Below are 22,285 nucleotides of genomic sequence, written 5' to 3' on the forward strand. Positions count from 1 at the left end.
AAATCACTTCACCTGTTTTGGCCCTCAGTTTCCCCATCTATAAAATGGAAATAATAGAAATTTTCTAAGAGAATTCAATGAAGTGAGGCATGTAAAACACCAGCACACAAGTGGCTGATCATGTTGGCTCTGACAAGTATTACCCATTATACTTCGGACAAGCATTGATAAACCACTCACTTCGAAATCTCCCGTTCTTTTTCCATGATAGACTAATAATTGTCTCCCAGTGTCCACTCGCCCCTTTCTTTTAGTAACAGAACTCCCCAGGTTTGAATGAACACACAACCATCCAGCTACAGGTATTTCAGTTTTCCCCACAGGACAGGAAGAATATGAGACTTAAGTTCTAGCCAATGGGATCAGAGCAGTTTCCAGGCCCCCTACTTACACTTCCCCCTCCAATGGGCTTCACAAGGACGTGGGGCTGGTGCGCCAGCTTTCAGCATGTAGATGAGAACCACCACCCAGGGGACGATGGAGCGGTAAGACAGTGGGACCCCTGGGTTCCTAGATGATCTTGTGGAACACAGCTGGTTTAACCCCAAGCCTGGACCGCTCCCTTACCTCTGTACCTGTCACATGAGAAGTGAACTACTTTGCATCGCAGTTTTGGAATCCCCTTGGTATAGCAGCTTAACCTATATGCGATCCAAACTCTTAACCTCCAGCTGCCGCGCTTATGTCCCAAATGTGTCTCAACTCAACATTTTAAAACCTAACCACACTCCTGGTCCACCTTACATACCCCGCTGTATGTTCCTGAACATAAAGACTACCCCAAGTGTTTCTTGTTAATAGCCTTATTATAGTTCTTTATTCCCAGTCAGGAGAACCTTTTGTTCTTGACTCCTACTACCTCCACATTCAACCGGTTGCAGACATCCCAGCTTGTTCCGTACATCCCTCCTTGACCCCTCCCTCAGCTCAGATCCTAACCACCCTGGCTCTAGATGCTTTTTACTTTCTGGTCGGCTCTCTGGCCTCCAATCCCATAGTCTACAATGCTGCTCCATTACTCTTCTCAAAACTGGATCCATTTGTGTATTTTGTTTTCAAAAGTCCAAAGCATTTAGTCTCCATGAGGGGGCCCCTTCCTACCTCCTGCCCGTACTCCACATACACTTTATAGCAAGTGCATTATTCTGTCACTCCTCCAATCCTTTGCACTTGGCTCTTTCTCCTTTGTCTACATCCATGCTTCTCAAATGTGGCAGAGGATCATTTACAAAAATTCTCCAGTTTCCTGTGGATCAATACTTTTGGAAACACAATACAAGTAAGAAATACGATCACATGTTTAGATATCACAGGGGTGGTGTGTTTCTCAGTGCTGACTCTTAATTATGGTGCTTGTCTTTATCAGGTCCAGGTTAACTGCAGATCACACTGGTCCAAGGACCATACTTCCCACAGGTCGACACTAACTCTCCTTTTCCCCTGCCTGGAGAACCACCACCCAACCCCCCTCAAGGTCCAACCATTGCTGCTGCTGCCTCCATTACGCTTTCCTGACAGTTATGCTCCAGAGTCACATCCTATTCAACACATCCACTGCCTTCCAAACCCCTGGTAGAACTTATCACATGTTATTACAATTTTCTGTCCGATGTCAAAGAGCAGCAGGCTCTCTGAAGTCAGGGATACGTACGAGCCATCTCTGCATCCTGAGCCTTGTGCCTATCATGTGGCAGAAGCTCAGAAATACAATTAGCAAACAAACGTGTCCAACCCACCTCTGCGGCAACACGCAGACAAGCAGGCACTGTAACAACACTAAATAGAACTTTAATGACTCGGGGTGTGGCCTACGACTGAGAGGCTGAAGGGTCTGGGTCGGAGGCACAGACGCGAGGCCATCAGTAGGCTGTCTGAGACTGCTGCTGGCGGTAGCCGCCCCGGCGCATGTAGCCCTCGTTCTTGCGGTAGCCGTCCTTCTGGTCTGCGGGGCGGGGGGAGAGGGGAGGAGGACAGGAATGATGGTGCAGAGGCGGGAAGGGGGCCAGGACCCTGGGAGAAGAGAGAGACAGAACCACTGACCTCGGAAGTAGCCGCCGTAGGTGCCCTGCTTGTGGTCGAACACCCGCTCATTATTTTCCACCAGGCTGCCCAGCTTCTCCGCCAGCTGCAGGGCCAGGTTCTGCTGGGCGGTGGGCTCGGTGCGGTGCATCACCACTGTCTGTGTCGGCTGGTCCAGGGAGGCCTGGCGGAAGTGAGGCAGAGGACGGACATGACACAGATCTCCACTCCAAGCTCCCCGTGACTCCACCTGCCCATCTTCTACCCTGGCCCTTACCATCAACTCCTCGTTAATGATCATCTTGCTGATGATGGAGTGCACAGTGGGCAGGTCCAGTTCAAACATGTCAGACAGAGTCTCCATGCTGGGGAGAAAGAAGGCAGAGAGCAGGGTGCAATTAGGAGCCTGGACCACGAAGCCAGGGCCCCTCTGCCATCCTAGGGCCCATCCTACCTGATGGAGTCATAGACGCTGCTGTAGGTGAAGAGGTAGGTCCGCAGTGACTCTTCCTGAATCTTCCTGTGGGGAGAAGGGAGAAAAGGGGAGCGATCTTCAGGGAAGGAGACCAACCAGTCTTTTGTTCCCCGCCCACCATGGCTCTCCTCTCTGCTCACCTAACCAGCATGGTTCGGACTTTGTCGGCCTCGGGGAAAAGGTCCCACACTTTGCCATTCATCTTTTCGTTGATGATAAAACTGTGGCAGGTCTTCCAGTCGCCCATCTTCATAGCCTTGGAGGCAGCAACCACGTGTTCCCTCATGGACTCAGGGGGACCTGAAAGGGTGGAAATGAGGCAGGGCCCAGGAGAAGCCTGGGACCATGGCTCCCGCCTCAGGCACCGCTCAAGGAAGAACATGGGACAGGAAAGCAAACAACCAGACTGGGACTCTCCCAGCTCTCCATTAAACAGCTACATGATCCTATAAATCACTTAATATCAAACTACATTTACATAGACTAAATCAGTCTGTGGCATGCTTCAGGGGATTGGTGAGCCCCTTGAAAATGGTGACAAATTGTTATGTCTATCCTCATATACGTTTCCCTAGGAAAAGGTACATTGCTGTCATCAGATTCTTAGGAGCTTTCCTGACCTAAGCAAATTTTTTCTTCCTTCTTTTTTTTAAGTAGGCTCCACACCCAGCATGGAGCCCAACACGGGGGCTGAACTCAGGACCCTGAGATCAAGACCTGAGCTAAGATCAAGAGTTGGGACACAACCAACTGAGCCACCCGGGTGCCCTGACCTAAAAAAATTTCTAACATCTCAATTGGAACTGTATCTACCAAACATCATTCCTTCTTATACCACCTTCATGATTTAACCATACTGTATTATCACTGCTTCAGCGTATTTTTCTTTAAAGACAATCCAGGAAAAGAAAACATGGCAAACAAGAGTAACCGGAATTCAGAGTAGACAACAAAAGTGCAAAACCGCTATGACTGGAATGGATGGCAGGTGTAAAGAAACATGACACAGCGGACCCTAGCATAGGGAGCAAGCTCAAAGGTGTAACAGATCAGCCCAGAGAGAAATGTATGAATGAGGCTAAGTGTAAGGAAGAGAACACAACCCTTCTGATCAGCTTCTACTTTGTCACTTTTAAAAAAGGCAAAGTTAGGGGCGCCTGGGTGGCTCAACCGGTTAAGCGGCTGACTTTGGCTCAGGTCATGATCTCAGGGTCCTGAGATCGAGTCCTGAATCAAGCTCCCTGCTCAGCGGGGAGCCGGCTTCTCCTTCTGCCTGTTGCCGCTCCCCCTGCTTGTGTACTCTCTCCCTCTGACAAGTAAATAAATAAAATCTTTAAAAAATAAAAAAATAAAAGAGGCAAAGTTAGAGATTCAAAGACTATTTCTCTACAAAACCAACAGTAGCACAGACCTGAACTAGAAACTGCCTTTTGGTCCTAGGCAGTCATAGAGAGGCAAGGGCTGCAGTGAGCCAGAGAGCCCTAAGCGATGCTGGAGATACAGACTTTTTCAATTTTGCAATTAAAATAAAATAAAGCTTCTGGGCACCTGGGTGGCTCAGTCAGTTAAGCATCTGCCTTCGGCTCAGGTCACGATCCCAGGGTCCTGGGACTGAGCCCCGCATCAGGCTCCCTGCTCAGTGGGGAGTCTGCTTCTCCCTCTCCCTCAAATAAGTAAATAAAATCTTTAAAAAAGGCATCAAGGGACGAATGAGCAAGTCTGCTGCCCTGCAGAGCCCCACACTCACCCAGCAGGGGCTGTCGCTCGCCCACCCGCAGCTGGTGATGGAACTGCTTGCTGATCATGCGTCGGCGGGCGTCACTCTCATGGGCAGCCATGTAAGGGATCTCCAGGAGCATGGCAGACACCAGATAAACACACTCCAGCAGCTCCAGGTTGATATGCAGGTGGAAGGGCACCTGCCGGCGCCGCTCCACCTTCTCCTGCTCCTGGTTGCGCTCCTGCAGGCTGCGCAGCAGCAGACCCTGGCCCAGAAGCTCCTTGGCCCGGCCGCTGGACTGAATGTCCAGCAGGGCATTGTGTGCATCTTTGGTCAGGCCTTGGCGGAATGCACAGATGCCCAGCTGCACCATGGTGCGGTTGTACAGGATCTGGGAACGAAGGGCAACGCACTCAGAAGTGACAACCACAAGGCAAGCTGTTCATGCAGTCAACAAATCTATGCTGAGCACCACTGAGGTGCTGAGCACTAGGCTATGGGCTGGGACAGAGAACAAAACAGACAAATCCCCATCCTTCCACGGAGCTTACATTCTAGGGATAAGGGGATGGAGAACAAAATAACTACAATATGCAGATGGGTACTCATGCCAAGGAGAAAAATTAAACACAGGAGGGAGTTAAGAAGGAAGCCATGTGGTGGTAGGAATTCCCAATTTTATACAGGATAACTACAGAAGGCCTCATTTTGAAGGGAATGTTTGAATAAAAACCTGACAGAAAAAAAGACCAAGTCATGCAGGTATCTGGAAGAGTATTCTAGAAAAAAGGAAAAGTCAATGCAAAAAGGCCCCTGTGGAAGAACTGTGCCAGGTGTACTCAAGGAACCAGGAGAGCTATATGGCTGGAACTATAAAGATGAGAGCATAAACTGAACAGGCAAGCACATGGCCCGCAGGCCACATTAATGTTTTTAAAATGGGAAACCATGGGAAGCTTTTGAGAAAATAAGTGATATAATCTGACTTAACAGGGTTAACCCTGGCTGCTGCACTAGGAACAGCCTGAAGGAAAAGAAAGGCAGAAGCAGAGACCAGGAAGAGATGGTGGCTCTGACCAAAGGGCAACAGAAGTGATAAGCGGTCAGGTGTGGACTCTGAATACAAATGGCAGGGGAATCAGGTGAGGGATGTGAAAGAAAAACAAGAATCGAGTCTGACTCCGAGATTTCTGGCCTAAGCAACTGAAAATATGGACTTGCCACTAAATTAAGATAGGGGAAGATTTTAAGTAGTATAGATTCTGGGCGGGGGGGTGCAGATAGAGTCTTTATCGATGACAATAAAAGTATATAGATCAGACCACTCCTGAACACAGATGCAAAGAGCCTGAAAAAGTATTAGCACACACAATCCAGCCATATATAAAAGAGATAACAGATCATGATCAAATAGGCCATATCTCTGCAATGAAAAGCTGATACAAAAATCTAAAATCACGGTTACTCATCATATGAACACAATAAAGGAGAAGTAACTGCATCATTATCAGTAGATGCAGAAAAAACTCTTGACAAAATTCAACCATCTATATAGGACAAAAATTCTCAACTAGGATCAGAAGAGAACTTCGTCAATCTGAGAAAGTGCATCTATAAAAATACTACAGCTGATGTTATACTCAGTGGTAAAATGTTGACCGCTTCCCTAAGACTGGGGCCAAGGTGAGGTGCTTGCTCTCACTACTTCTATGCAGCACTAAGTACTGGAGATCTAAGTTATTGCAATATGGCAAGAAAGAGAGAAGAAAGGAGGGGCGCCTGGGTGGCTCAATTGGTTAAGCATCTGCCTTGGCTCAGGTCATGATCCCGGGGTCGTGGGATCGAGCCCCGCACTGGGCTTCCTGCTGAGCAGGGAGTCTGTTTCTCCCTCTCTCTCTGCCCCTCTCTCCCGCTCATCCTCTCCCCCTACCTCTAATAAATAAAGAAAATCTTTTAAAGTAAAAAAAAAAAAGGAAAAAGGAAAGTCATAAAGACTGGTATAGTAATAAAACTATCTAAATGCGTATGGCATGATTATTTCAGCAGAAAAGCTAGACAAACAAGTGAATAGACTATTAAACCAAGTAAGTAAATTTAGCAAAATAGATGCATTTAAGGCCAAAATACAAAAATGAACTGTATTTTTATATACCAGTAATTAGTTAACAATTGGAAAATGAGATAAAAAAAAATTACATTTACAATAGCATTGAAACTCATAATATTCAGGAATAATTTTTTTTTTTTAGAGAGGGAGAGAGAGAAAGCATGGGGTGGGGGGGTGGGGGGGGAGCCGGGGTAGTGGGAGAGCGAGACAGAATTTTAAGCAGGCTTCATGCCCAGCATGGAACCCAGTGCAGGGTTTGATCTCTCGACCCGGAAGATCATGACCTGAGCCGAAATCAAGAGTCAGAAGCTTAACCAACTGAGCCACCCAGGTGCCACTTCAGGAGTAATTTCTTAAGAGATGTGCAATACTTCTACGATGAAAATCAAAAAACGCTGCAGAGAGAAATTACACAAAGAGATAAGGTATAAGATTGAAAGGTTCAGTGTTGTTATTAAGATGTCAATTTTCTCAAAACTGATTTATAGATTCCACAGAATTCCAGGAGGCATTTTTGTAGAAATTGACAATAGAATTCTAAAATTTATGTGGAAATGCAAAGATTACAGAATATCCAAAGCGTTCTTAAAAAAGACCAAAATGGAAGCACTCTTACTACCTGATTTTAAAACTTATTTACAGGCAGAGATGAATGAATAAAACAGAACAAAAATACACTTACAATTATGAGGCCATATGGGCTCTTTCATGTGGTTTTCCACAAAGGCACCAAAACAGTATGATGGGGAAATAATGTCTTTGACCCTGACTTCATACCATTTATCCAAACCATAGATCTAGGGCGCCTGGGTGGCTCAATTGTTAAGCGTCTGCCTTCGGTGCACGTCATGACCCCGGGGTCCTGGGATCAAGTCCCCTATCGGGCTCCCTGCTCAGCGGGGAGTCTGCTTCTCCCCCTCCCACTTCCCCTGCTTGTGTTCCTGCTCTCGCTGTCTCTCTCACTGTCAAATAAATAAATAAAATCTTTAAAAGAAAAAAAAAAGAAAACCATAGATCTAAATGTGAAAGCTAAAACCTTTAAGAACTTTCAAAAAAAAAAAGTATCTTTGTTAATTGTGAAGGTTTCTTTAGACAGGACCCCAAAAATAATAAGCATAAAAGAAAAAACTGTTAGACTACACCACAAGACATGGTATTAAAAATGAATAGGCAGAACACACAAAGGAAGAAAGTATCTGGAAAACATTCATTTGACAAAGGCCTGGTATCCAGCGAAAACTGGTCAATTTCAGGGGTTACCAGGGAACTAGGAACCAACACCATAACGAGATACCATTAAACAACAACCAATGTGGCTTAAATTAAAAAGATAAACAACACCATATATCAACAAGGAATATAATATGCACACATTCCGGTAGGAGCGTAAAGTGGCGTAACCGGTTTCTTATGAAACTGGACACACACCTACACTTTGATACAGCAATTCTACTCTTAACTATTTACCCAAGAGAAAACGTACAGCCACATAAAGGCTTATAAATGTTCCTGACAGCTTCTTTATGATAGCCCCACACTGGAAACAGACCAGGAGTCTATCAAGAGGAACAAAGATCAAGAACTTGAGATAAATTCACGCACTGGAATAAGAAAGGACAAATGGGAATGCTATTTAAAAACCGCCATCACACGGGTTCACCTCAGGTTTGCAGGTTCACAATGTGCACTGTTCTACACGTCAGGACTGCTTCATTGTTTTAAACACGTTTACAGGACCTGCACTTCGATACGGCTGCAACGCTCCTGTATGTCAGTGTCCCCCATGGCACTGCCGCATGCAGAGTCAGCGGTCCCACTGTCCCGTCCCAACACACCACACTGCATCTGGGTCCCGTCTTTCCTTAGTTTAATGACTTACGGTTCTTCTCCCTTTTTAAACTAAAAGATCGCCTAATGCTCTCAACTAGACACACAGTAGGGATCGTAAGCGTTAGCTGAACCCAAATCTCCATCCCAGAGGCCTCTAGTGCTGTCCGAACAGGCCACAACATGGGAATGGGCAGGAGGATCAGAGAATGGCAGCATCTGGGAAGGAGCAGGTGTCCGCTCACCTCTCCACCAGCCAGATAGCTGCTAACCCGGTCGAGCCATCCCGCCCCAAGGACGGGGCCAGAGCGCTGCCTTTCCACCCTACCTGTACGGGCGGGTCCGCGTGCTGAATGTTGTCCTGCAGGTGGCTCATGAGCATGAGGTCTCGGGCCTGGTACCAGCGGGAGTGCAGGGCATGGTGGTAGATGTGGCAGAGGATGGCGCACGTGCGGATGCGGTCTGTGCGGTCCTTGGCGTAGATGTACTTGCACAGCCTCTCCATCAGCACGGCCGAGTCCTCGCCCTCGTTCTCTGCCTGGTCTTGCTCGGACTGTGGGGCGCGGGGCAGGACGTCATTAGGAGAGGATCCGGCAGAGATAGCTCAGGCTCCCCCCGCAGCCAAAGGTGAAACTCTGTCCAGCCTCGGTTCTGGCCCTCCCTGCCCCGCCTCCGAGACTCCCCAGGGAACAGATTGGCCCTTACGTCCGGACAGACACCTCCCCCTCCCCCGTGGCTATGGAGACTCTCACCTTTGAGGAGCCCTCAGGGGGGGTGAGCTGCCGCTGGTGGGCCTTGTAATCAAACTTGTAGTAGGTGTGGAGGATGCGCCTCAAGTAGACGCGACAGACCTCCTCAGTGGTGCCCTTCTCCTCCAGGTAGCGCTGCACACGCTCAATGATGGCGCACACCTGCGCCTCGTCCTTCAGGTGCTCCACGTACTCTGGCAGGGAGAGGCCCCTCCGCTCAGCCGGGCACCTGGCTTTCCCCGTTATCTGCCCCCCATCATCCAGCTACCACTGTGGTTTTTTTTTTTTTTGCACCATCAGCAGTCTCCTCACTGTGCCCTGAAAACACCATCCCCTCCCCGCACACTTCTGTTCCTCTGGGTGTGCTCTTCTGCTACTTCCTCCCGATTAACTCCTCCTCCTCATTCGGATCTTACCTTAAACGGCCCCTACCTTACGCCTTAAGACGCTTTCTTCAACCATTATCTACAGCGGCCACCCTATCTCTCACTAACACGGGTCCCTGTCCCAATCTACAATTGCCTCGTTTTATTTACTCACTGAAATGCCTTTCTCCAGCACTGAAATTAAGCTCCGTGAGCGTGAAAGGCCTCTGCCTGCCTCGTTCATCACTACACCCCTGACTCAGTGAGCACATGTGGGCCTTCATGTTTCACTGGGTAAATGTCTTGCACTTTCCCCAACCCAAATGCCTCTGATCCAAGCCAAACAAGAAAGTGGACTGATGCCAGACCCCAATGATTCTCAAAGTATAGTCCCTAGATAGCAGCATCACCTGGAAGAAACGCAAAATTTGGAGGACACCCCCCACCCCGACCTATTGAATCTGAAGCTATGGGAGTGGGGCCTAGCATCTTCCCAGGCCCTCTGTGTGAATTCTGGGGTAAGGGAAGGGCTGGCTCCCCAGACACTTTGTTAGTAAAACCCTTAGTTTTATTCCCTGCACCTTCCCTCTCATTGATGCCCATGCTTGCCCAAGCCTACCTTGAGAGTGAGGATCAGTATTTTGCATTATTTTGGTAAATTCTTCATCCATTCGTTCCACCAGGGTTAGGATACAGCCACGGACACGAAGTGGCTGGACAAGAAGGCAAAGGAAGAGCAAACAAATGAGCCCAGATCTCAGTGCCAGACTTTGACCCTAATGTCTCCACTGAGCCTTCGCAAGCAGACAACACACACCTCCAATTTCTCTCTTTACCTGGTCAACATTGTGCAGGTTCTCACTCTCCTCCAGAATGTTCTCTCCAACAAAGATGTTGGGGTTTGCAAACAGGATGTCCATCAGCTCATTGATGCAGTCCAGGCACTTCTGCCACATCTCAGGCTGTCAAGAGAACAGAGGGCAGTGAGAGGCGTGAAGGTGGAAGAAGCACAGGCCTCCTAAGAGCCCCTTCACCAGAAATCCATGGGGCCTTCAACTACCAAGACTGCTCCCACAGTCCTCGAGTTTTAAGACACTAAGCACCAAACCACAAACCCCGCCCCCGCTGACCAAACCACTAGTTCAGCTCTAGGATGCTCCTCTTCATTGCCCTCACCTTCATGTACGTGGCCAGGTTCGGGTTGTAGTCATAAAGAGAAGCGATGATATTGAACTTGATCTTGACTATAACACCCTCCCCCAGGTTGTTTTCAGACGCAATCTGAACCAGCAGCTGCAGCAGTTCAATCTGGGCTGCCCTGGAGGGGAGCAGAAGGGGGTGAGGTATCAGAGACAAATCAAAAAACCTTATCCTGTCACAGTGTGCCCTCTTCAGGCAAGCAAGGCAGCGTCATTCCCATTACCCACCTATCCTCACCACCTATGTACTTGCTTCTCCTTTATAAATTCCAAACAGAAGCAGCAACAATGCTAACAATCTGCCGTCCTCTTCAGTTACCAAATAATTAAAGAAAATGAGTATTCCCATTTTGCAGATGGGAAAATAATCCCCAAAGTTTAAGTGACTGGTTTAAGATCAAAGAGAGAGTAAAGAGCAGAAAATGGACTAGTATGTTCCAAGTACACCAGTCCTTCAACTGTAGCCACACACAGATCTTCCCAAACAGTGCTATTTCCCCACCAACCTCCACCCGTGTTTTAGAGAGAGCATTCACCCCGTGATCTCACAGTCTGGGCCCAACAATCTTACCGATCCGTTCCCTTCTTGCCTCGTGCTTGCAGGATCTCATTCAGTTTCTTGATGACAACAGCGTGGGTGATCTCAGTTCCCTTGGCAAACATTTTTGGCTTCTCCTGGGCAACACATGTCATATCATGTGCAAGTTGATATAAACCCATTCTTACCCTAACTTTTCTCCCAAACCAATGGGGCAGGGGGGCACCTGTATGCTCTCCCAAATGGTTTCTCAATTCATTTTAATACTAAAGCCTAGGGCACCTGGGTGGCTTGGTCATTTAAGCGTGTGGCTCTTGGTTTTGGCTCAGGTCATGATCTCATGGGTCATGGAATCGAGCCCCGCATTGGGCTCCAGGCTCAGCAAGGAGTCTGCTTGAAGACTCTCTCCCTGTGCCCTTTTCCCCACTCAAGCATGTGCACATGCTCTCTCAAATAAATAAATAAACCTTAAAAGAAAAACACAAAACAAAAAACCCAAAAACCAAAAAAACACAAAACACTAAAGCCCTCACCTTAACGAGGGGCACTCCACCCCGGACCCTTTCCCATTCCCCGCCTTCATTGTCTTCCTCCTCCTCATCCAGGCGCTTAGATTTCCTATCGTGCTTCTTCTTGGCTTTGTCCTCCCGTTTCTTCTCAGCCGCCTTCTTGTCCTCCTCTGTGGTGGGGGCCCTGCCAGGAAACATGGGAGACATGAAAGACCAGTCCCCACTCCACCTCTAAGGCTTCTTCTTCCCACGAACTTCTCTTTTTCTCCCTCAAGCCCTGGGTTCAAGTTATATTCTATGAGAGTGAACTAAAGTTAACCATAACCATAACCAAAGCAGTGACTATCAAGCATGTGAATCTGCCAGACTACTAACCAAGGCCTGTCACACCCACTAAGAAAACCTTATGAAGGGAACAGCGGGGCCTGGTCTGATAAGGTAGAGGGACCAACCCAGCCACCGCGGACACAGAAACAGCCTGCCATGTTGCCCCATAGCTAACCTCCCAGGTTTTCCAGAGAAAACTATATCCATAAGAGACACAGTTGTTCTCACAGCTGCTCTTTAATACTAGTTGCTCTATCTAATCTTTTCACCAGCCACCAACTATCAGTTTGAAATTAGCGTAAAAAAACTTGCTGTTCCCAGACTGACTGCTCCACGCTTATGAGAATTAAACTAAATTCTGAATTTAAAAAACAATTGTTTGGGGGCTCCTGGGTGGCTCAGTCATAAAGCGTCTGCCTTCGGCTCAGGTCATGGTCCCGGGGTCCTGGGATCGAACCCCACATCGGGCTCCCTGTTCGGCGGGAGGCCTGCTTCTCCCTCTCTCACACTCTCCCTGCTTGTGTTCCCTCTCTCGCTGTGTCTCTGTCAAATAAATAAATAAAATCTTAAAAAAAAAAAATGTTCGGGGCCCCTGGGTGGCTCCGTCGGTTAAGCATCTGCCTTCGGCTAAGGTCATGATCCCAGGGTCCTGGGATTGAGTCCTGCGTCGGGGTCCCTGCTCAGTGGGGAGCCTGCTTCTCCCTCTCCCTGCTGCTCCCCCTGCTTGTACTCTCTCTGTCAAATAAATAAATAAATAAAAATCTTTAAAAATAAAAAAAACAAAATAAAAATAAAAAACAATTGTTCAAGACAACAAAATTCCCCCCCAAAAGCAAAAAGATCATTGGCAATCCCAAAGCGGTCTCAGGCCACTTGGTGTCTGAAACCATCTCCAAACTTAATACTATATAATGAAATATAAACTCAACAAGAGACAAATTATCTCAAACTTTACATAGATACTGATGAACCAATCTTTCCAGACTCAACAGATACTCAAATTATAATTCTCATCAACTGCCATTTAAATATCTACAAATGAATTTCATTTTAACTGCTTAAAAGGTCTGAATGTTTTAGTAATAATTTATAAATTTGCCAGCTGGATCACTTTTCCGCTTGCCAAAGGATGTATGCCAGAACTCGACAGCTTGCGGGTTTTCTCCCTGTACTACAGCAACATTCTCTTTAATGATCAAAAGCTCACTTTATAGGTAAAATCCTTTGCAAACATGCAATTATGTTTAACTAAACTGAAACCTCTTGGACATATCCCTAAAGCTCTGAAAAGATCAAAAAACCTAATGCTATTTTAAAATCAATTCTGCTTAAATTTCAAAAGAACTTAATCTTTCCAGGCCTAAAATTTTACTCCTAGCCCTAAGGATACTGGGATTCATACTTCAAAAACACAATGAACTCTCAACCGATGAAATTCTTTTTTTTTTTTTAAAGATTTCTTTTTTTTTTTTTTTTAAGATTTTATTTGACAGAGAGAGATGCAGCAAGAGAAGGAACACAAGCAGGGGGAGCGGCAGGCAGAGGGAGAGGGAGAAGCAGGCTTCCTGCGGAGCAGGGAGACCAATGCAGGGCTCGATCCCAGGACCCTGGGATCATGACCTGAGCCGAAGGCAGATACTTAACAACTGAGCCACCCAGGCGTCCCTAAAGATTTTATTTTTAAGTAATCTCTACACCCAACATGTAGGGGCTCGACCTAACAACCCCGAGATCAAGAGTTCCATGCTCCACCGATTAAGCCAGCCAGGTGCCACTCTCACCCTATGAAATTCTAACTGGAAGACTAAAATTTGGCTTGACCTCACCCCTATGATAGATTATATTTTGGTGTATTCACATCTTGTTAGAAATTAGAAAACTAACGTTTATGCTCTCAGTTATACATCGAATTGATGCAAGCCACTTTCCCAACAGGGCATCACCAAATATACTTCTATTTAAATACATAGGCAAGAGACAAAAGATATTAAGAGACACCCACAGAAGTTAGCCCTAAAACCTGAAAAGGATCATTCCACACCCTCTTAACAACAACTACTAATCTAGAGCCCCGAGACACTCTTGCTTAGGATCCTAACAGTTTGGGCATCCAGTCCCACCAGATTCATCCTGAGGTTCTCTCTCTCTCTCTCTCTCTCACACACACACACACACAGGCCTTCAGAAGCCAGTAACTCTTAGAAGTAGGCAGCATCTCTGTGAAATTCCACAGGCCAATCATGCTACCAGATGTAGCGAACTTCCTCCAATACACCTTCTAATCAAGGTTCATAATCGAGACAACAAACTTACGTTTTATTATGTGTCTTCCTTTTCTTTTACTCGAGTTAATCTTTTTTGCCTTTTTCCTCCACTGCCGACCTTATCAACAGTTAAATATTATTGAAGTTTCAAAAAAATCTTGATTGCTCTCTGTATCAACAGTTAAATATTAATTAAGTTTTAAAAAAATCGTGATTGTTCATCGTTGAAGAGCATCGAGAGGACTTAACTGCCGGCTGACCCTTTAGCGGGCCATGGGCAACAGGAAACCCCTTACCCTCTCTCCATCCTTGCGATATACGTTCTGCCCACCATTCCCATTCTGGGGGCCGTTTCAAGAATGCAGCCTTGTGAGTAACGTGTTAAGACCATCTGGACTGTATATGTGACACTACCCTGTTAAGGCCTCTATATAAACTTTTATGATTCTTGTGGGTGGGTGCAAAGATGTACCAGCCTTGCCGCCTTCCAAGACAAGTCTCGCCTGTCAGTTCCCTTGCTTATGAAACCTGCCACCTGCCCACCTGGAGAGACATCTGCCTCTTTCTTTGGTCTCTCCCTGCCCTCTATGTACGGGGGCCAGCTTCAGATTTCACCCTCAGAACACCCAAGGTGGTGAACCAACACTCACACTTGATTAAGAGTCTAACGTGGTAATTTATCAGAAGGGATCCAAGACACTAGATTTCATCAGTTTGTACTTAAGAATTCCTACCCCAACTACGAATTTGGAAACATTAACGTGTGATCTGTAATTTACCTCTAATGTCCATATAGCAAGTTAAATCAACATTTTAGCCCCAAACTCACATTAATAACTTCCTTAGCTAAGAATTAACCCTAAATAAAAACTATAATAAAGGGCGCCTGGGTGGCTCAGTTGGTTAAGTGACTGCTTTCGGCTCAGGTCATGATCCTGGAGTCCCTGGATCGACTCCCGCATCAGGCTCCCTGCTTGGCAGGGAGTCTGCTTCTCCCTCTGACTCTCCCCCATCTCATGTGCTCTCTCTCTTTCTCTCTCTCTCAAATAAATAAATAAAAATCTTAAAAAAAAAAAACCCAAACTATAATAAAGTCAGCCAAAACTATAATAAAGATGTTCAACGAATAACATCTTACTACACTTGGATACTTTGGAAAAATATATCAATTAAGAAAAAAGCTACTTGAGGGGCTCCTGGGTGGCTCAGTCAGTTAAGTGACTGCCTTTGGCTCAGAGTCATGATCCTGGAATCCTGCGATCGAGCCCCACATCAGGCTCCCCGCTCAGCGGGGAGTCTGCTTCTCCCTCTCCCTTTGCTCCTCCCCTAGGCTTGGGTGCTAAAGAAAAAAGCCACTTGAAAAAAGAGAAAAAAATCCACGTGATTTAAAAGTTCACTAAACTGATTCTTTAAAGCATTCCCATAGATGGGCTTATCCTGATTAAAAAATTAAATAGAACATAGACTCTGATGTTTCTTATATTTGTGATTGGCCTCCTATTTTCTGCCCAAACCTACTACCTAATGTCCAGGTGCCTTTATGTTGCTAGACAGCCTTACTGCACACCAAAAAGAGATGGAAGCTCTTGAGATTAAACCCATTCCTTTATGTGCTTGTTTTAACCAAAAAATAAAAGCTGAGAAAATCTGACGAAGAAAAGGGTATAGACTGATTTAATATGGAGACGCTGAAAAAGGATCCTGGCAGACATTATGGAAACAGACGATCATGCTTCTAGAAAACCCATTAACAACTAACACCAACTCTGGTTGGCTTAGATAGCTAATGAGAAAAAAACATGCAATCAAAATTCACTGTTCCCATACCATCTGTGGTTCCTCTCTCCTTGTTCTTTTTCCTCTTATATAAATCTTGCTTTCGTCTTGGTTGGAAATCAACCTTAAAAACTGGTCTTGTGACACAGGTAAAATATAGTGTCTCTGAATTATTCATTGACATAAAGTCAAACTCAAGTCAAAGACCTTTGAGGATCCCGTGGTTAACTCAACTTCTGTCAACTGGAATTTTAATTCAACCTGATTTTAGATTTTTTTTTTAAGATTTTATTCATTTGGGGCGCCTGGGTGGCTCAGTTGGTTAAGCGACTGCCTTCGGCTCAGGTCATGATCCTGGAGTCCCGGGATCGAGTCCCACATTGGGCTCCCTGCTCGGCGGGGAGAGCGCTTCTCCCTCTGACCCTCTTCCCTCTCGTGCTATCTCTCATTCTCTCTCAAATAAATAAATAAAATCTTTAAAAAAAAAAAGATTTTATTCATTTGACAGCGAGAGACACAGCGAGAGAGGGAACACAAGCAGGGGGAGTGGGAGAGGGAGAAGCAGGCTTCCTACCAAGGAGGGAGCCCGAGGCGGGGCTCGATCCCAGGACCCTGGGATCATAACCTGAGCCGAAGGCAGACACCTAATGACTGAGCCACCCAGGCGCCCCTAGAATTTTTTTTTTTGATTAAGTATACAAAATAAAATTTCACAGGCTAAAAGTATAAATCAAGGGTAATCTCTAAAAGGATAGCATGTAACTCCCAAACCAGTAGAGGGAAACAAATTGAGTAAGAGGGAAAAAAAGAATACAATCTAGAAATGGCTTAAGCACAAAAAAAGTGAGAAAGAAAATAATTAAAATAGGATTAATCTTAATTACTGAGTGAAAAAAGCCAAATCCCTCCCAATCAAGTAACCTACTGTGTTGATTCCAGCTACATGAAATTCTGGAAAAGGGAAACTTATCTAGAGAGAGAAAGCAAACCAGTGGTTGCCCAGGGAAAGGGAGGGGACTGGTTGCCAGAAAGACCATGGCATGATTATAGAAGTTTGGAACTTTCAGCCTCATCACAACCACTAGGAGGGGAATAAGGCTGCAGATTGAGCTAATCGTCAATGAGCAATGACTTAGTCTTACCTATGTAATAGGTAAGGACCTACATAAACATCCCTAAATGACGAAGTTTGGAAAGCTTCCTGGTTGGTAAACACATTGAGGTGCTAGGAGTGTGGTGCACCCAGAAAGGGAATGGAAGCTCTGTGCCTGTTCTCCCATACCCCGTCCTGTGCATCTCTTCCATTTGGCTGTTGCTGAGTTGTACCCTTTAAAGCCCTTTCAAATAAATGGATAATTGCAAGTAAAGTGCTTTCCCAAGTTCTATGGGTTGTTCTAGCAAATTACTGAAATTGAGGAGAGGGCTGTGGAAACTCTGAATTTATAGCTGGTTGGTCACAGTACAGGGGCCAAACCTGGGACTTGCCACTGGCTTCTGAGGTGGGGGCAGTCTTGTAGGACTGAGTCCTTAACCTGTGGGGTCTGCGATAACTCTGGGTTGTTTCAGAACTGAACTGCGAGTTGAGCACCATGTTCGTGTCCAGAGAGTTGGAGAACTGGTAGGCGTGAGGAAAAAAAAAAAAACCCCACACATATGGCGTCAGAAGCGTTATAAATAGGAGCACCTGGGTGGCTCAGTCATTAAGTGTCTGCCTTCGGCTCAGGTCATGATCCCAGGGTCCTGGGATCGAGCCCCGCATCGGGCTCCCTGCTCCGTGGGAAGCCTGCTTCTCCCTCTCCCTCTGCCACTCCCCCTGCTTGTGTTCCCTCTCTCGCTGTGTATCTCTTTGTCAAATAAACAAATAAAATCTTTAAAAAAAAGCATTATAAATAAATATACATCAGATACACATGCTTCCTGGGCTTGACCAGTCAAGTGGAGCACAGAATGAAAAAGGCTTTTCAACAAAACACCTGTGTTTAGTCCTCTTTAGTGCCAGGGAACTCACTACCTCCTGAAGAACACAACCCCAATTTCTGAAAGGAGAGCAACCCCACAACAGCAAGAGTTCCCATACAGCAGCACTGTTATCAGTGGGCTTGATACTGGAGCCCCGTGGGGCACACAGGGGCAAGCATCACCTTGACTTCAGAGGAAGACTCGGAAGCCTACGATGAGGGTTAAGTAACTTAGCAAAGCCGACAGCTACTAAAGGACTAAGGGTTGGAACCGGAGTCCAATCAGACTCCTCCCCGGCTCCCACACCGCCCCAAGAAAGCTCACAAAGGCTGACTGCCGCCTACTTGCTAACATACTACAAAGTTCCCAGGGAGAGTGACGAGGGTAGCCACGCTGCCAGCCGGTCCTGGGCTGAGCTGCTGCCCTATAAATCACTCTCAGCTCTCCTCGGAGCCGGGGGCCAGTAACCCTCATTCTACAGACGGAGAAGGACTGGAGAAGACTGGAGAATGAAAGCAGACTGTCAGACACCACACAGCTAGCTGGTGCCAGGAAGACACTTACACCACACGTGCAGTGAGTCATCTCGCAGTTAAATGTTCGACTCTGGGCCTTCAAATTCCATCCTCATACTTGCCCTAAATCCCTCCACTGGCCTGGACAACCTAAAGCACTCCACAGAAGAAGCAACCACCTTCAAGATGACTGCAGGCTTCCTACACTTCCCACTGTGGCCCGAGGCACCACTACTTTTCTTACTTTTTAAGGAATCGTGAGGCCAGCACCGTCTGCTTCCCTTCTTCCTCCTCTGAGTCGGAATCAGAAGACGTGGAACCCGTGTCCCAGTCTTCATCATCTTCTGAATCTTCCGAATCCTCATCATCATCCTTAGAGAAATAAGAGAATCATCAGGAAAAAGACGGGGAGACTGACTGGTCTCCCCGCTCTCCCTGCTGACCCAGGTTCCAGGGATTTTCAGGGGCAGAACAAGAGTGGTTAATCATCAATCAGCATATGAAGAGCTGGACTGGACCACCAAGACCCAGAGAGAAGCGTGGACTTGCTCTAGGGACACACAGCTCCCCCGGAGTAGACCCTGGTCCCAAATCTAGTGGTCCAGGTTCCAGATCACGCCGTGCTCTAATCCAAGACAAAGCCTGTTCTCAAATCAGACTCCACTAAACCCCACCCCTCCTAAGCCTAGGGGTCTTCTCCCCAGGAACCCAAGAATGGTCCATGGCAGGCAAATCGCCCTTCGTAGTCTCGCACTGGCTCTGACCTCCATCTTTTTCAGGAACTTGCGACTCTCTCCAGAAGGAGCTTCTGATTTCTTCTTCAGGAAAGCTGCAGCACTGACTCCATCCTCATCCTCATCCTCATCTGAAGAGCCTGGGGGAGGGGGGAAGGAGAGAGAAGAGAGTCAGAGTGGTAAAGAGCGAGGCAGAGGGGCAACCGAGAAAGCATGCCAAGGGAACCAACTGTGTACTTGTAACCCTTTCGGTGAGGGCCCCCCCCCCCCTCACCTTCTGAATCCTCCTCATTCTTCTCGGCGTCTTCATCTGCAGACTGCTCAGGGTTCTTGACCAGGGGAGAAGCGAGAATAATTAACGATGCCTGCCAACCATCACCCCATCCTCCCCATCCTCCCCCTCCACCCTGGAGACATGTGTCCTGATTCCTTCTCCAGGCACACCTTCCATTTGCAAATGCTCTTCTGTCTCACTCAGGGGGGTCACTGTCCCCACAGTTCAGAAAGTCTGCCTCTAGCATCCCCACCTGCTTGTAATTTGTAATGTGGGACTCAAAATCTCGGTTATATTTTCGGATCTTCTGGCGCAGGGTGCTCAGGGCCTTGGCATTGTTCTTGTTCATCTTTTTCTTCCCTTCCTTATCTTCCCATAGCTAAAGGATAACAGAGGGAAGAAAGAGAGAACAGGGATGTGAGACTAAGGATTATTTCCTAAACATCAGGCTTCGCCACCCCACATGATGAGTTTTGCTATCTGTACACCATCTGTACTGCTTACCAACTGTGTTTGTTAACTTATTTTTTTGAAGATCCTTTGTATATCACCACCAAAAGAAAAAAAAAACACAAATAAGAATATGAAAATAAGTATGATTAAAATTCTTGGCCAAAAAAGGTCCCTCTCTTTGCTTCAGCCCCCTTTTTCTCAAGTTCCACGAAGTACTACATGTACAGCAAGAGGAGACAGGATTCCTGGAAGTGGGTTAGGAGCAGGCCCCAGGTCCAAAAGTCCCTCTGGATCCTCCCTCACCCACAGAAATCACACCTCATTAAGATAGTCCTCCAGATCAGCCAGGATGCGGATATAGAACCGGGGGACACCTTCCTTGTCCACAATGCTCTTAGCCTTCCCATATGCTTTTCCCAGGAGCTCAAACTCTTCCAGGCACTTGGTAACATCTCGAATCTTCATGGCATTACGGATGGTCCGAATGAGGTTGGTCAGCTCCTCAAACCTGGGTTGGGAGCCCAAAACCACATTGGACATGCCCACCAACACCAGAAAACCCACCAGTGCTAGAGATGCCCCATCATCTGGGCTCCTCATGGCCTCACCTCTTGTCCTTGGCACTTCGGACAACTCTCTTGGTATCTTCTTCATCCTCACTCAGCAACAACGGCCTGTTTGAAAAAACAGAGACCATTAACTTCCCTTCCTCCAGTCTTTTCAAGTGATCTCTATTTCCCTTCTCAGAGGAGCAGAAAGAATGGAATTACTCAGGCCATCATACTCGATACTTCTTCTCTAAAACCTCATCGACCACAACACAATCAGCTAAGCCTACTTCATGTATGCCCTTTTGTCAAACACTGTTGCACGAAGATGACCATCTCCATCCTCTCAAAAATAAACACAGGTATTTATTTACTGGGTCAGAAAACTAATTACATGAAAACACAAGTAACTAAATACTGAAAAAAGTCAAGAAAAAGGGGTACTTCAGCTAGAATGAATGGAAAAGGCTTTAAGGTGGTACTTGAATTAGAAAATAGAAAGCAATGTTTCCCAGAGTGGGAGAAGCCAAGGGCAAAGAAAAGGTCCTAATGGCTTTAAACCTCCATTACTAGCACTTTTCTTTAATAAGGAGAGACCAGACCACAGACAACATTCAGATGGTAACATATCTCCATTCTTTTCACTTTATTCATTTTCCAATTATTTTGTATTTTAGAATAAGCGATGTTGGTTTTCCGATTGTGGCAATAATATAAAATCATATTCGGATGGGCATATGTGCATATTTATATGTATTATTAAACAGTGGCACAGGGATTCAGAAAAGGTGAAAGTGGCACGTATGAAGGAAGCTCAAGAAACATTCCACTGTTTCAAAAAGTGAAAAGAATTTTAATTTACAGAGATAGAAGGGTATTATTTATTTGTTTTTAAGATTTTACCTATTTATTTGACAGAGAGAGAGCACAGGCACAAGCAGGGGAGGGAGAGGGATTAGCGGATTCCTCGATGAGCAGGGAGCCCGATGTGGAGCTGGATCCCAAAACCCTGGGAATCATGACCTGAGCTGACAGCAGACGCTTAACCAACTGAGCCACCCAGGCACCCCAGGGGAAGGGTATTTAAGTGAATACCAAAAAGAGGAAAATTAATAGATGATGGTGAGCCAGCCCGGAGTACCAGGTAGCTGAGCTTCAGAGCCACATCCAGCAGCTCTCAAATACCAATTGAGCATTTTGGATTTTTTTGTGAGCAGGATTTTTTGGTGGTAAGAGTAACTAGGACTTTCGGAGTCCGATGCCGAGCGGAAGAGAGGTGGTACAGTGGCTGTGGACATGCAGGCCAATTAGGAAGCTGATTCAACAGACCTGGCCAGTGGGAAATCTCTTCTGACTCTTGTACCCAGCGGGTGGACTCCCACATTCACAGCACCTTGAAGCATGAAGGTTGTCCCTTCGACAATGCTTTGGTCCCTTAAACTCTCGAAATCCTCAGAACCCGCTCTCGCCGCGTCCTTGCGGACTCGTCGTCGCCCCCACCTCCATTCCCTCCCACATACGCGGCCTTCCCGAGCCTGCAGAACCGCGCACTCCGCGAGTGGTCACCACGGCGCAGGCCCCCCACTCACTGTTTGCCGTAGTTGCCCCCGACGGGTTTGGTGACGAGCTCCTCCCCCGACAGAGACGACTCGGACTCGCTGTCCGAACCGGTGGTGAAAAACCGCGACATGGCGACAGCGCTGAGGGGCTGCGGCGGGCGCAGCCGGACCTGCGGGAGAGCCGGAATCACAGACAAGAAGGGTCCAGGGCCGCCACCTCCCGACCCCCACCTCTCATCGTCCCCGCAAGCACCCCGATCTGCGTCCCCTCCTCAAAGGACAGGCCTAAGAAATACACACCGTCCGAGCTCGCCAGTCACACCGTGTAGCCGGAACGACGGAAACGCGAAAAGAGGGAAGATGGGACC

The 22,285-nt window shown here is 46.9% G+C and overlaps 1 protein-coding gene across 1 annotated transcript; it reads right to left on the reverse strand.

Moving 5' to 3' along the window:
* Nucleotides 1-1,763: 1,763 nt before the first annotated feature.
* Nucleotides 1,764-22,285, reverse strand: LOC113933409 (eukaryotic translation initiation factor 3 subunit C). The gene is made up of 21 exons (XM_035722503.1): nucleotides 22,218-22,285; nucleotides 21,948-22,087; nucleotides 20,419-20,484; nucleotides 20,129-20,318; nucleotides 19,611-19,736; nucleotides 19,358-19,412; nucleotides 19,114-19,223; nucleotides 18,594-18,721; nucleotides 11,533-11,692; nucleotides 11,033-11,136; nucleotides 10,439-10,580; nucleotides 10,099-10,224; nucleotides 9,882-9,975; nucleotides 8,901-9,091; nucleotides 8,477-8,701; nucleotides 4,242-4,605; nucleotides 2,635-2,794; nucleotides 2,474-2,539; nucleotides 2,297-2,384; nucleotides 2,041-2,203; nucleotides 1,764-1,942 (listed from the first exon to the last, which is right to left on the reverse strand). The coding sequence occupies exons 2-21, from the start codon at nucleotides 22,046-22,048 to the stop codon at nucleotides 1,860-1,862; spliced, it is 2,742 nt and encodes a 913-aa protein (XP_035578396.1). The 5' UTR covers nucleotides 22,049-22,087; nucleotides 22,218-22,285; the 3' UTR covers nucleotides 1,764-1,859.

This window comes from Zalophus californianus, chromosome 10 (genome assembly GCF_009762305.2).
Source record: "Zalophus californianus isolate mZalCal1 chromosome 10, mZalCal1.pri.v2, whole genome shotgun sequence".
Lineage (NCBI taxonomy): Eukaryota > Metazoa > Chordata > Mammalia > Carnivora > Otariidae > Zalophus > Zalophus californianus.